At 32.7% G+C, this 14,540-nt stretch overlaps 1 protein-coding gene across 6 annotated transcripts in view; it reads left to right on the top strand.

Annotated features, from left to right (window-relative positions):
* The window catches only part of LOC106721011 (putative uncharacterized protein DDB_G0282133), a 35,900-nt gene that overhangs the window by 572 nt on the left and 20,788 nt on the right, over positions 1-14,540 (top strand). For 5 of the 6 annotated variants that reach the window (XM_014515827.2, XM_014515834.2, XM_014515831.2 and 2 more), the window contains exon 1: positions 13,048-13,905. The exons of the other annotated variant lie outside the window; for it this stretch is intronic. In XM_014515827.2, coding sequence (XP_014371313.2) covers positions 13,854-13,905 — 52 coding nt within the window. In that variant the 5' untranslated portion in view covers positions 13,048-13,853. Of the gene's footprint in view, positions 1-13,047; positions 13,906-14,540 lie in introns of those variants that run through there. 6 annotated transcript variants of the gene reach the window in all.

Genomic DNA, 14,540 nt, shown 5'->3' on the forward strand with positions numbered 1-14,540 from the left:
CTCTAGATTAGATCTAATATCCATGAATTTTCTTGAACTCAAATACTAGGAAACGAATTCGTTTGCTGTGTTTCTGCCCTAAATGGTTGTAATTGTGAGGTGTTAAGAGCGGATGAAAAGACCCGGTAGATACTTAAAGATCTAGCCGCCTAGATCTTTAACTATCTATCGGGTCTTTTCATATTTTCTATAGTTTGCATCAGGTGCCTTTCGAATATCTATCTAAAATAATCCAATTTGTTGCGCTTTATTACTGCAAATCGTGGCAATTCAAAGACTACTTGCGCCGTTGATGGTAGTCTACAGATGATTTTGCGTAACTTATCACGGTGAACTGTCTTGTGAAGATTTTCTTCAGTGGAATACAAAGCCGAGAAAAATGCATACCTTTTGCTGAAAAACCACTTCGCTCTCTTAATACCACATTAGAATCAAACAAATACAAACAGATGTTGCTTTATAATCCGCATTATACATAGATTAATGGTAAGAAGCAGTCGAAAGCTCAATGTGAGTTTATACTAACTTTATTTTTCAGAACCACATTATCCGTTTATTAAAAACGGCGTAGTTATTGTCCGTCAGCATGGTTTCTACGAGCAATAAATATGCATTGACGCGCTATAAACCGAATTACGTCATAGGCCGGTCCCTACTTAATGTTTAAGGCAAACGTGCGAAAGAACATTCATATGACACATAGACAAAACATGTTATCGAGAATATTGGCACCTTTGCATAATGCAAATTTAAAAGCGTTTATGATACAATTTTTCTCATTGAAATAAAATTTAAAGTCAACATAAGTAACCATTCATATAGTTTGTTACTTACTTACCGATGTCCTTGAAAGTGAAGGACGTTCTTAGAGAATAACGACTTACGCCACAGTAGCCCTCTCTTGCGTTAAATTTTTCAATTATTTCGAGGTCACATAGCAAAGCTCTTGAACCCTTGATGCTAAAGCTTAATGTTTGAAAAACATCGTGCACATGAAAAATATTTTATAATGCTCGTGAGAATAAATAATATGATTTAATATATAAAAGCGTTACGTATGCCATAAGAACACACGTTTGAAGGCTAGAGATATAGGACCTAACCACAAAAAACTTAGTGTTTCAATTACATTTTTGCTTCAACATATGTCAACCCTTTTATCCTTTTTATAGCACGATGATATTACATACATTACCAAAAATCATTCCGGAATCAGTTTTGGTGATACATATTTAAGGATAAAACATAAAATAAAATAGTATCAATCACCAGCGATCAAAGGGTTAAAACACATTTTTAACTAAACATAGAGTTTACGGATAGATAGAGTTTACGGATATCTCTTTAGCACAGTCCTTGCACACCTCTCCTCTCTCGTTTCTCTAAATCGCTTGTCACACATAGTTCTGTATCGCCTTCATTTTGTATTTCACCATTCATCTATACAATTTCGTCTTCGTCGTTATTAACAACTTTCATAACATTTAAATGTTGTAATGTAAAACGTGGAACCAATTTTACTTTCCACGTTGTCCATTTCTTGTTGGCTCAGTTCATCTTTATTGCACAATGTTTTTTACCAACATTGCAATAATGTTGTTTTGAGATGTAACAGTATACAATGTATTAAAAAGTAATTTTAAAGCATTTTCTGACTTTTTGCATATCAGTTATTAAGTCAAAAAGTCGGTATTTAATTTGGCAAATGCTGAAATAGATTCGTTAAACTCATAATTTGTAGTAAAAACTTATTTAACTTTATGTTATGTTGTAACTCTTATGTAACTAATTAATTTGATAGCTCTATAAATGTTAATTATCTTTATTTTAATTGTCTATTGTTAAAACATTTGTTTGTATGTAACGTGTTTTATTCTCAGGAAAGTTAACCACAAACAATAAATAGTACGTATTTAATACTTTATGTGGTAAAAGTATATAGCTTGCATATTTTATATGATGACCATAAATGCAGTTTGATCGGAAAGTTTCCTTCCAATAAATCATCTAATGCAATTTCTAGCTTAACTTTTTATACCTGTTTTTTGAAACGCGTTGAATACGAAGCGAGCTGTAAGAATAGTCTTGTCATCGTACCATCATAATGACCGGAGATAATGATCGACTACTAAATTTAAATATAATCGACACTATTAAAGATCTGTATTGTCATGTCATAAAATCAGAAACATTCGACGTTACGATACGAGTTCAAATGTGCATAATTTTGATACTAATATTACAAAGATAAAAGATTTTTCAACAGTGGTAGAGCCCGCAAACAAATATCTGTTGCACGAATATCCCGGTCGATGAAATACCATGATCACACAGAAGACAGATATGAATGGGAAGTAATTCCGCGTTTCATCTGATGATTTTGTGTGCCTGAACCTTATTTTAGTCCTCTTTACCTTCCCACCCGGTCGGAGGATGAGATGCATAGGAAGAGGAAATGTCTTACTGTGCGGCAATACATCTGCAAATACGGATGTCTGTAGGCAGCGGTCGCTTCGTTATTTCGGCCAATTTATGTAGAAGCTTGCTCGTTTCTCTTATAATATAAAAATAATATTAAATAAGCTTTGTGATTGACAGTCATTGTTCATGTTGTTACAAACCCGAACTTCGTTCACGAACCAGTTACTTTTTTATAATTCGAATACATCCTCCAAACCTAAGTCCAAGCAAATAGTAGAATAGCAAGTTGCAGCCGTTCCCGAAAGTGTTTCTTTTGCTTAGAAATAAATATTTAATATTAATATATAATAGTAGTATTTGAGTGTTGCCCGAAGGCCTTATCAATAAAAGATGTAAGAGAATACTATAAACCAGGCTTCAATGACCCAATCTCACAATAGTTTTGCTTTAGTATAAATAACTAAAAAATTATTTCTGCAGAAAGAATCTTTACATAAATTTCAGAGGCAATTTATTGTCAGATTATTAATCGTTATTTCGAAATAAAACTTAATTATCTTTTCTTCTTACTGCATCAAGTGAGTGAAAGTTAGATGATTCATTACTTCATAGAGTATCATGTAAATGTTTGTTAATTCACATTAGATCTTGTGATTTTTCATCAATCACTGTTACGTTATTAAATTCTGTCGTCTTAGCTCTTCCTTAATTTTTTTAGATGACCTTAATAATAAAAATAAAAAACTGGTGTACATCTTAGTTATTATAATAAATTTGTATCCCTGCATAAATATATGTATATTCTATATCTATGTATTCTCTATGTACCTATGTATTCTCTCATAAACATTACAGAATCTATTTATCAGAGATCAAAACGATTTAATTTGTCACAGTGGTCGTTTGGTATTCAATATATGAGATCGTAAGATGTTATATTTTAAAAAGGATTCAAGTGCATTAGCCGCATTTCATGTGTGGGATTCAACATCGCCCACATTTGATGTAGATAATATATTATGATGACCATTGTATCCAATATATTTATTGTAACATTTTGCATCTTGCACCTCCTGCTTATATTGACTTATGTGCGCTTCGCTCGTGACATCTTTACTTATTAAAAAAAATGGTTCCATTTGTTACAAACAACACAATGAAACGAACAAGATAGCTCTTGTGTATTTAAATGTATGTTTACTTGAAAAAAAAGGACTTATCTAGTTAAAACTGCTCGCTTTGATAATTTTAGGGCTCTTTTAATTTTTTTTAATCTAAAATAATTCTTCTTAATAGCATAGGTATTAAACAGGAATAAAATATGACTGATTTTTGTCTAAAATTCATTACGCTTTATAATGGTTAATAGTGATCCCATTAACTTCTTTTGAGAGGTGCGACTTTCACAGACTATTCGTTTGTAGAGTCTGCACAGTATGTACTTTTTTTAAACTAAAATATTTAAAAAGCATATGTTTATTTACGCCTTTCTTCAATTATAAACCTCTCCTATTAAAAATGTATCGTGCAAAGTAGGTTGGAATTTTTTACACCATTTAGCAGATCTTTTATATAGTAATATTTGTCGCTGTCTAAAAGCATTTTACCTTTGATGGTATTTAATTATTTCTACTATATATATTTATTTATAAAATATCGTCGATAGAGTTACAAAAACAATAATTGCTACATTAATCATTGTTGCATGTTATTTTGGTTAAATTTACTATGGGAACTATTATCAAGCCATTCAATTTACGAAAGTGATTTACTACTAAACTTTCAAACGAACTTTCAAAAAGCTTACGACTTGTCTGTTGTGTTTTCATTTTTTTTCTGAATAATTTTTAACCTGTTTAAAATAATAGACTCCTTCCTTGTTGTGTTGATATATCACGTGAATTATAATCCTACATATGTAGACAGAAACACTTTTGACTTCTTTAATTAGGACTCCCATACACGGACTGCTCGACGGATTCGCAGTATGGCGCTCTTTTTATTTACCTCGGAGCCTCTTGAATAATATTAATTAGAGGGTTCACATGTAATAATACTAAATAATTAAAAAATATATATTTATCCACAAAATTTTACAATTTTTTAGGACTCTGCCTCCTGTGGTAGGTTACCTGTGTTACAGGAGGTAGTGCCTTCTCTTAATCTAAGTCTTAAATAGGTAACTTATTTATACAGTATGCTTGTATGTGTACGCGAGCGCGCACGTATGTATATATGTGTTTGTGCTTGCGTATGTGTGTGTGTATGTGTTTTTATTTTTATTATTGTTTGTTTAATTATGAAAGTACTTATGAAATAGGTTATTAAGTCAATTGTAACAGACTTACAAAATAACGCAACTACGCATATAGGAGTAGTTTACTTAAGATATACATATCATTACGAAAAGTTAAATAAATAACAGGCTAACTATGTTAATTAACAGCTAGTAACGACTGCTAAGTTTTGTTCTAGTTCTAGTAGTGGACTAGGTGTTCCAAAGTTTATTTATTCCGCTTTAATATCTTAATGTTCTATCCAGGTTATTACTTGATTTTTAATTACTTTAATACGCCGATTGATCTTGACTATGTTGTGGTATTGTTGTCAGTCTGATTTTAGAAAAAAAAGTCTAGACCGTATAAAATTTATCAATTTATTAACCGCTTTGTCCGGCGAAAAGTTTATCTTGATTAGCAATTGAAAGTCGGTCTGTTTATGTCCTCTTAAAACGAGTAGTTTTCTATAAACTAAATTATTATTTTGTGACTCTATTGTCAATTGTACGAGTCCGTTGTCTAGATGGACATAAGATTCCCCCTTATTCGTTCGTTATTCGTGTAGACTCGTTGTCATCGTTATTTTCGTCTGTCTCATAAATTATATTGTTAGGCATCTTCCGACAAATACGATTGTCTAGTTCTAGTCATATTTGAGTATTTATAATAATTTCCATTTGTAAAAAAGAAATTAAAAAAAAATTATAACAATGCCTTTATTCTTTAAATATAAGCTTTCTAACTTAATTCAAATGAAATATTGAATCTATTTAGATAAAAATATCTGTTTTTAAAAGATCTAACGTGTGTATCTAATGGTATCTACGCATTAGCCGTAATGTTGCAACACTAGTTACGAAACAAGACTCAAAATATATCAAAAGTTGCATCGATATTGAATCATAATGTACATAATATATTGATTTAAAAATCTAGAGATCATTGTACCTTCATATTTAGCATAGGGCAAGACTTTGATCTTTTAACGATTTTTTTTTCCAAAAGTTTTCAAGTAATTTTACCATCTTACCACAATAAAATTCATTATTTACCAACAAAAAAGTTTCCACTTATTATTTTTACTTTCCTTTATTTCCCAAAACTCTACCTATTAATGTCATAATTCTTCGTAATTTAAGGCACTACCATTGTTTATAAGATTGTCGCTTTTAATTATGTTTTAAAAGAAAAATAAACTTGCAACAGTCTGACTTACATTGAAGTCACGTATCGGCCATTAGGTATAAACATTATAATGCAAGTCAGTGCACTGCATTAGTATACTCGTTATAATAGCATTTGCAACACTATTAGATTTACTTTAATGTAACGTGATAAACTTAAATGCTTATTAATCTGATTACGTATTAAAAATAAGTACAAAAAAATATAACCCTGGGACTGTTATTTCCATCAAATAAGCACATAGAATGTAGTGAAATTAGGTAACATATGCATTGTTAAAATGTAGGTACCTACTTTGTGGTAAAAGAAGGATAGCCATCGGAGAAGGCAAACGTTATTCTGTCTACCGAGATACCTCACTAGATATACGATAATTAGAAATTCTTCGTGTCTTCTGGACATGGCTGGCCATTCATTTTATGGCCATAAAAAGCCTACAAGTAAACGGGCAAATTGTCTTAATATGCATGCACGCTCCCAGAAGTGAAAGTTGATAAGTCTTCATTTGTTTTATAAATGTAACTAGCGACCCGCCCCGGCTTCGCACGGGTGCAATGCAAAATATATCTACTACAGAATAAATGCACAATTTATTTAAGGTACTTAAATGGATAAGGATTAATGCTGTATTGTTTAAAATCACTTCGTAAAAGAATAAAAATGGTTATGCTGGGTTATCCCTAAGAGATAGACATATACCATCGCGGACTTTTTTGTTGAACTTTTTAAGGTGAACAATACTGTAATACATTATTTTGGTCTATCTCGTAGGGTTCAGCCAGCGTTTGCAATATAAGCGCAAAAAAACGTGCTTATTTACGACATCACATTAGAAACCTTTAAATTTATCAGTGTTTCTCTACTATATTATGCATTTATTATACATACAAACCTTCCTTAAGAATCACTCTATCTATTAAAAAAAACCGCGTCAAAATCCGTTGCGTAGTTTTAAAGATCTAAGCATACATACGGACATACAGCGAAAGCGACTTTGTTTTATACTACGAGTATGTATTGATAAATATGACGTCTGAAATTATTAAAACCAACAAACCCATAAGTACAGATATGTAAAAATATAGCATTTGCTATTTCTATGAACTGCAAAACATTTTCCTTTCCAGTAGGTGCAATGCTGTTTAAGGGCGGTTTGTGTCTACCATCATGAACATCATCTCCCTGACCTTATCCTACTCACATAGGGACGGTGCACCAGATTTTCGTCCATATCGATTAATCTTCCGTCATCTCAGTCGTCACTCCCTTTTTTTTCTCCTTGTTTCGTCTTTAATCTTTCCGGCACAGTTTGCTTTTGTCTTTTAATTAAATATGTAATTCTTTCAACTACACAAATAAAAACAGCCCGTAGCTTTTCTGGCCCAATCTTAAAAAGTGTGTTAAGATTATAAGTCGTTTTATCTTTCTTTTTTGCGTCTGATAATAAGATGTTATTAAGTTGGTTATATCAACGTGCGGCGAGCGATAAAGATGACATTCATTGAAGAGAAACTGGTTGTAAAGGTGAGCTCCAAATTAAGAAGATTCGAATCGCTTTGATAACTACGCATACATAAAATACAAGCAATGACTTGTTTTAATCAATTAAAAACATATTTTTTGGTACACTATAATAATAAAAGCTTTGTCCGTGACCTTGTGAACTATGTGACTGCATAGTCCGAGTATGTTCCTACGTATTAGATTACTACCTCACCAATCTGAACGGTAGTATAACTTTTTTTTTAATTTAAAAATATTTTTCATCATCAACCTCAATTTCAAATAATTTCATTCATCAAATTTTCCGTTTATTATAACCAAGATATTATCAATTACTACAAGTATTGCAACATGTAAAATATTTCTATATCAATTATTTTAATAGCAAATTAATTTGTTTTTGGTCTTTTAGTAGTTATAAAATAATTAAGGTAGCCAGTATTCTTAACAAAATTATGATAAAATTGATTACGATCAATTGTCCCAAGGCGATACCAGAATGACTTCATACGAAATTTTAAAGCCAGAGACTTGAAACGTGGGTGGTAACTTATAAAAATATCATACGACTCACGTCAGGTTGATAATGAAACTTCGTAATATCGCCCACACGCGGTCTTACGATCCAGTAACACCTGTTGCCTTCGTGCCTACTCCAATGTTTACTTGACGTTCATTCATAGGAATTTATTGCTTTATCTATTAAGTTACTGCTTATACAGATATCAACATGTTTGATTACAGTACTAATAATGAAGGTTTAAGAAGAAATTATCATTTTAAAACATATTTTTTAAATTCACTCTAAAAAGCTGGAGAATCGTAAAAGTACTAGCTTAGTTTAGACCAAGGTCTTCCAAAGGGGTCGATGTCGTCCCCAAGCATTGCTAATTCTCACTCTGTCTTCTTCTATTGACCTAAGTTAGAATTAATAATAATAATAATAGATCTTAAAAGTAGGCAATTTGGCCATGGGGATCTGTGGTAACGGTTCATTTTGGAAAAGGGGTTCACTTGTCCAAAATAGTTTGATCCCTGGTTTAGACTCTACCATTTTATTGAATAAAGGCATTTATCCAATCAACGTTAAATAAATATGTCTGACGACGCCGACAAGGTTTGACTGATCGGTCAATATTTATTTTTACACATATTACATAATGCACACTCGATAGCTTTGCCCATTTTGGAAGCACAGCGGTTACTTACTACAAGTACTTACATGCTATGTATATTGTGAAACAAAATATTCGTATCGCAAAGACCCCATTTCCCTTACGGACCTTCATTTCAAAATATCTGTATTGTTAAGAAGGATTTTGTATGTAATTTATAAATTACTAGCTTTTACCTGCGACTCCGTCCGCGCGGAATAAAAAATAGAAGACGGGGTAAAAATTATCCTATGTATATATATATATATATATTAAAGAAAGTCGTGTTAGTTACACTATTTATAACTCAAGAACGGCTGAATCTCGTAGCTTAGAACCAGGAAACGATATATATATATATATATATATATATATATATATATATATATATATATATATATATATATATATATATATATATTTATAATTGAAGGTAAAATATTCTCTTATTGTGCGTCTCCTCTTTCATCGATTGAGGGTAGGCAACACATCTGCATTTGCGGATGTCTTTGGGCAGCGGTCGCTTCGCCATTTCGGCGAATTCATGTGACCGCTTGCTCGTTTGCCACCTAGTAATATAAAAAAAATGTTTATAAGTATTTAGTGTAAACGTAGTAGTGAAACGTTTATTAATCTTTATTTGAGGTACTTACAACAGATTAAGTTCTAGTTGTAAAGCCTCTTTGTTTTGAAGTTTGTGCGATGTCGTGTCATTGACTTGTTTAGTAATGTTGTCAGGTCACATTGTTTGCATAGCATCTAGTTACTAATACTGTTGTCGATTCACGCAAAATCCATGCAATATTGCTCACGTAAATATTCTTATATGGTGGGTTTACTGTATATATGGAGTTAACTAGTTATGATAAAAACATGCACTTTACGTAAATTGCTATAATTACGGTTCACTCCTTTGTAGAATCACATTGTTTCTAATGATGTAAAGATCAAAATCTTGCTTTTTGCTTTGTGTTTTCGAACTAATTAGAGATTAAATGAAGATGCCATTTTAAAAATCTTTTAGAAAATATTCATTTCATATATTTGGAAATTGTTGCATTGCTTTAAAGTAAAATACGTTCATCGGTCATATGGTAAATAAGAACTAATTGAAATATGAATATAATATAAAAGTTATTTATTATGTTTGTTTTAAGTGGTGTTATTTTTGGAAAAGTTCAAGTGTGCGGCCCCCTGCTTGCTTCTAAATTTATTTTATTTACATTTGTTGGACTTTTAAAAGCCCTCCTATACTAGTGGGGTTAATGCCTTACGTTCGGACCGTGGAAACGTACACAATTCAACCTGTTGTATTGCGATGCCTCAACACTTACGTAATACAAATTACGTACGTTATATGCGTTAGGATTGTTTAGTTTCGTATGAATTGTCCACGAGAACAGAACTTGGCTTTTGATCCCGGTGTTAGATCAACGTCATTAACATACGTGTATTTATTAATAAAATATATATTTATTTTCGAATTACTAACGTAGAGATGCGTACAGATAATAATTGATAGTAAATATTATTTACCGCTATTTTCTATATAAATTTTGCAACAAGAGACACGATTTGGTACAATTTTATCTCATTTCAAAGTCACGACGTAACTAAAGTACTCTTTCTTAGCAACTTAAAGAGTATAATAGACTTTTTTTTAAGAAATATAATCATTTTCCTAGAGGTAGGGTAGAGCGGGGTTAGTTGAGCAATTTTTCACCTGAGCGGATGTAGCTCCAAAATGATAAGTCTCAATGAGTTGTAATGCGGCTTGATGGATTAGTAATTTATCCCTTAACAAAAGTGTCCATAGTAATTTTTTGTAGCAAATCGAATTTAAGAGCTACAGCTGTTTAAATGCGGAAAGTCAAGTATGCTCAATGTACCCCATAGGTGAGGTAAGTTGAGCAAGGGTATGGGGCAAGTTGAGCACTAAGAATGTCTAACTATGAGTTCAATGTTTACTAGAGATGAAGTAAAATATGTGTTTGACAATCAGCTCTTTATTAATATTCTTTTAGTAACAGAACAACAAAAACTTAAAATAATTTTCTTTGAATAATTAACTGAAAATAGAGTAAACAAAACATCAACGAATCTTAAGACTAACTTCAGGATTAAATTCAGTGTTTTTGTTTAAAATCAGACTTAGATATCTTAAAAAAATTATTATAAGATTTTAGCAACTTAATAAGTATGTTAGTATTGCAGCTTTCCTTTCTTCTGTTAGTCTTATCTGCTTCTCTAGAGCCAGCCTTTGAGTATGGTCGTACAATTTCCGGGGAAAATACTGGTACAAGGTCGTCTCGTTTTTTTATTTGTTGCTTGGACAAGCTTCGGGTTCAGCTTGACTGGTTGAGGCACAAGGAGTGGGATTAGGATCAGTACTGGACACCACAGCTTGCTCTGATGATCTTTTTCCGACTCGATAGTTTCTGGTTCAGAACGATCGACTACAAATGATGGAGAAAACTCATCCTCAACAAAAATGTTTGCATTATACGGAAAAACGCCTGTCTTTTGGAAACCGTTAACAATATTTATACTTGTTTGAACAGTCGGCAACGAATCAGCCACTATTTATGGTATATCATAAATAGTGAGGGTTTTCCCCGGGTTGTTTCGTCGTATGGTAAGTTGAGCAACTATAGCTCAACTAACCCCAACCGGGAATTTTAAAATCAATGCGTCTTTATAAATAAATCATAAGAATTGTACCCAGAACCTCTTTATATATCAAAAGTACAATAACTCCATAGAAGATTAACACTTAACTGATTGTAAACATTCAACAATTGACTAATACAGACGAAAAGTTGCGATAAACGACGTATTTACTTTTTGGTCACAAAATAAACAAAACGCTCTGGTGCTTCACTCGTTCGTCCAGCCCCCATTAGCGAACGCGTGGTGATCATCCCTCCCAAAACTCTTTCTTTTCGCCATACAAAGCTTATGCGTACAGTGAATATTTTGCGAGATATTTCGATTGCCCAACTTGCCCCTATGCTCAACTAGCCCCGCTCTACCCTACTAATACCGGTAGATTGGCAATAAAAAAGCAAAGAACATACAAGAGCCGCCGGTTAATAATAAACGGTCGAGAAAATCAGACAAACAAGAAAATATCTAAATGCATGATTTGCTTTACCTATAGTGAAAGAATATGGAATGTATTATTTGTAAAATTTATTTACGCACATACCGACTTCAACTTAAATGTAATAGATACTTATTAGAATATTTTTATTTAAAAAAAAAAACAACCGAATTTATAACCTCCTTCTTTTTGAAGTCGGCTAAATATAATACTGTAACACACATTTTTGCAAGTAACTTTTGTATTTATCGAAAATTCACCCTCTAATATTCTCAATATGTGTCAAAGGTACTTAAAATAAATTATATTTGATTTTAAAATTCCTACCAAAAGAAACCCGAGACCTCTACCTCTGTGTGTGTAGACATTGTACTAACTCAAGTGTAACGCAGCGGTTCGTCCCAGGCCATCGCTTTTGATGCTGCCCATAGAAATTGGACGAATTGATACGCTCTCTCTTTCACACCTATGAATTACACCGAGACAATGGTTAATGAAGCTATACATGCTGGGCTAGTAATACAAACTTTCTTTATGTCCTTTTATATTTAGACACGTATTAATCGATGTATAACGAACATTCATCTTTTGTAGATGTTTTATTAAATCAGTGTACGATGTCGTAAGTTGAATTGATGATTTAAATTTTCGGTACTAATTTAGCTCAGTTTTAACAACTAGATACAGTTTTTCGAATTAAAATGTTATTAAATGAAATGAAAAAATACTCATGCTTAGCAACTAATGCAATTTCATTCATTTCTATTAGTTTGCTCTCGACCCTGACACAAAGAGATTGGCTATTTGTTTTGCTCGTTTACTTTGTTACAACAAGACGTTTCCATTATACATTTGCAATAGTTTAATATGTTTGCTTATCGATTGGACAACACTAGAATACAAAAGTTTAATAGTAGAGTTTCGTGGTCGGTCATAAAAGTGTTTACGAATATATTCGAGCTATTATTACAAAAAAAGTTTTGAAATGACAACAATATAAATCTAAATCTTAATTGGAGCTTAATTGCATTACCTGTTTTGATTATTAGTTACTAAGTGGAAATTAGTCCTGTTGTATAATTAACACTGAGCTATGAACCACAAATAAGAACCGTGAGAATATCTCGAATATAATTGACGCAAAAATCGTTAAACATTCCTTTTGATTTTTTGCCTTGCTCGATCCCGCTCACCCTTGCAATGTGTGTACCCTTCGCACCCTTTGATTTATGCCCGGCCCATTATCCCAATCGAGATTCTTCCCAAAACTTTCCTGATCAGAAGACTAGCACACGACCAGTGTACATTTTTAAAATGCAACGGATATATCGCCTCCGGTGTTGTCACCACGGCCGACGGCTCGCTAGTTAAACTGGCTCTTCTATGCATCGCGTTCGAGTCCATTCTATTTCGCCGCTCGATCGCGCTCGCACGGAAACGGGATTCTGTTAACGGAAGAGGGTTCGTGGTTTTATAACGATTTTTGTAACAGGCCAATGTGTACGGATGGACCGCGTGTATGCGACTCGTGCGTCGGTCGTGTGTCGCTCCGTGCGTAGTGCGTACCCTACTCAGTTGCGTCCACAGCATGCACTAGAATAGCCGCAAGCGCTTCCCGCTCGTCGAGGCTCGTTTACTTCGTGAACTGTTACTACATAAACGCTCATGGAATTGTGTAATCGCATCTCGTACGTCATCTAAATTCGTGGCGACCGGTACGCTCAAATTTATTAATTTCCTAATTTTGTTATCCATTTGTACTCCGGTCCAGTTTTATAGCAACGCTTGTGTCGGCGACTCGTATTTTTTGATCGTCGTATGTGTGCTTTAACTTTGTTTAACTTTTTTATCGTAACGAGCACTGACATGTGATAGCGGTGATAAGTGTCGAACGAGATAAGGTCTTTAGTAATATTTGCATTCTATACCAGTGTAAACGTATCGCGCTTAGTTGATTGCATAAAATGCTTTCTTAATTATAAACCTAGTGATCTAATTTGAAACATAATGTGTATATGACTGATGCGCCAGCGCCGGTATAAGTGTAACGCTGAGCCTATTTTCGTAGCACGGAAATAAGAGCGGCAAAAGGAGCAAAAAGCTATGTCTGCTTGAAAAACTTGAGGACGTTGTGTTGAGTGTATTTCTGTCTGTTGTAAGCTGATGTATACAACCGCTTAGTGATTCCGTGTTTGTTCTATCAATAAGATGAAGAAACGAACGATATCGAAGCTAAAATCATTGTTTGGTTCCAAGAAAAGTAAGTAGTTCTAATAATAATACTCAAATTAATTTCATCAAGATCAAAAAACAGTATTGTTCCTTTTTAGTACCATAAACAATTGTTGGTTGACGAATTCTTTCACGTTTCTTACATAAATTTATGGTCTTTGTAATAAGCAGTATTGTTTTCGTAAGCTTTTTGAATCGGCTAATCTACTTTTTTCACTTTGCTTCAGGAATAATCAGCAATTAATATAATATTAATATAAAAGTTCTCAGGATGGTTTTTTTGGTAAATATAGGTAGTTTATTTAATTGTTATGAGATTTTCCACACTGGACTGTGATCATCAAAGACACTAAACATTATGTTAGTGTATAAATAAAAAAAAATTGTGTAGACATTTTAAGGCTTTACTGAAATTTAAACAAGTATCGACAGTTTTATTACGAAGAATTCAGAGACTGGCTTCCTCCCAAAAAAAATCACTATAAAAAAAATTTAATTTTACCCAAATAGTTGACAGTATAAAGTTAAGGAGTAGTGGATAAAACAATAAAACAGTTTAAGTAATTGTTTTCAAAATATCTTTCATATAAGATGGAAAACGTTCGGAGGAATTGCAGGAGATATTTAAAAAAAAATTATTACTAAAAAAAGCATTAAATCCAT

Source organism: Papilio machaon, chromosome 15 (assembly GCF_912999745.1).
Source record: "Papilio machaon chromosome 15, ilPapMach1.1, whole genome shotgun sequence".
NCBI lineage: Eukaryota > Metazoa > Arthropoda > Insecta > Lepidoptera > Papilionidae > Papilio > Papilio machaon.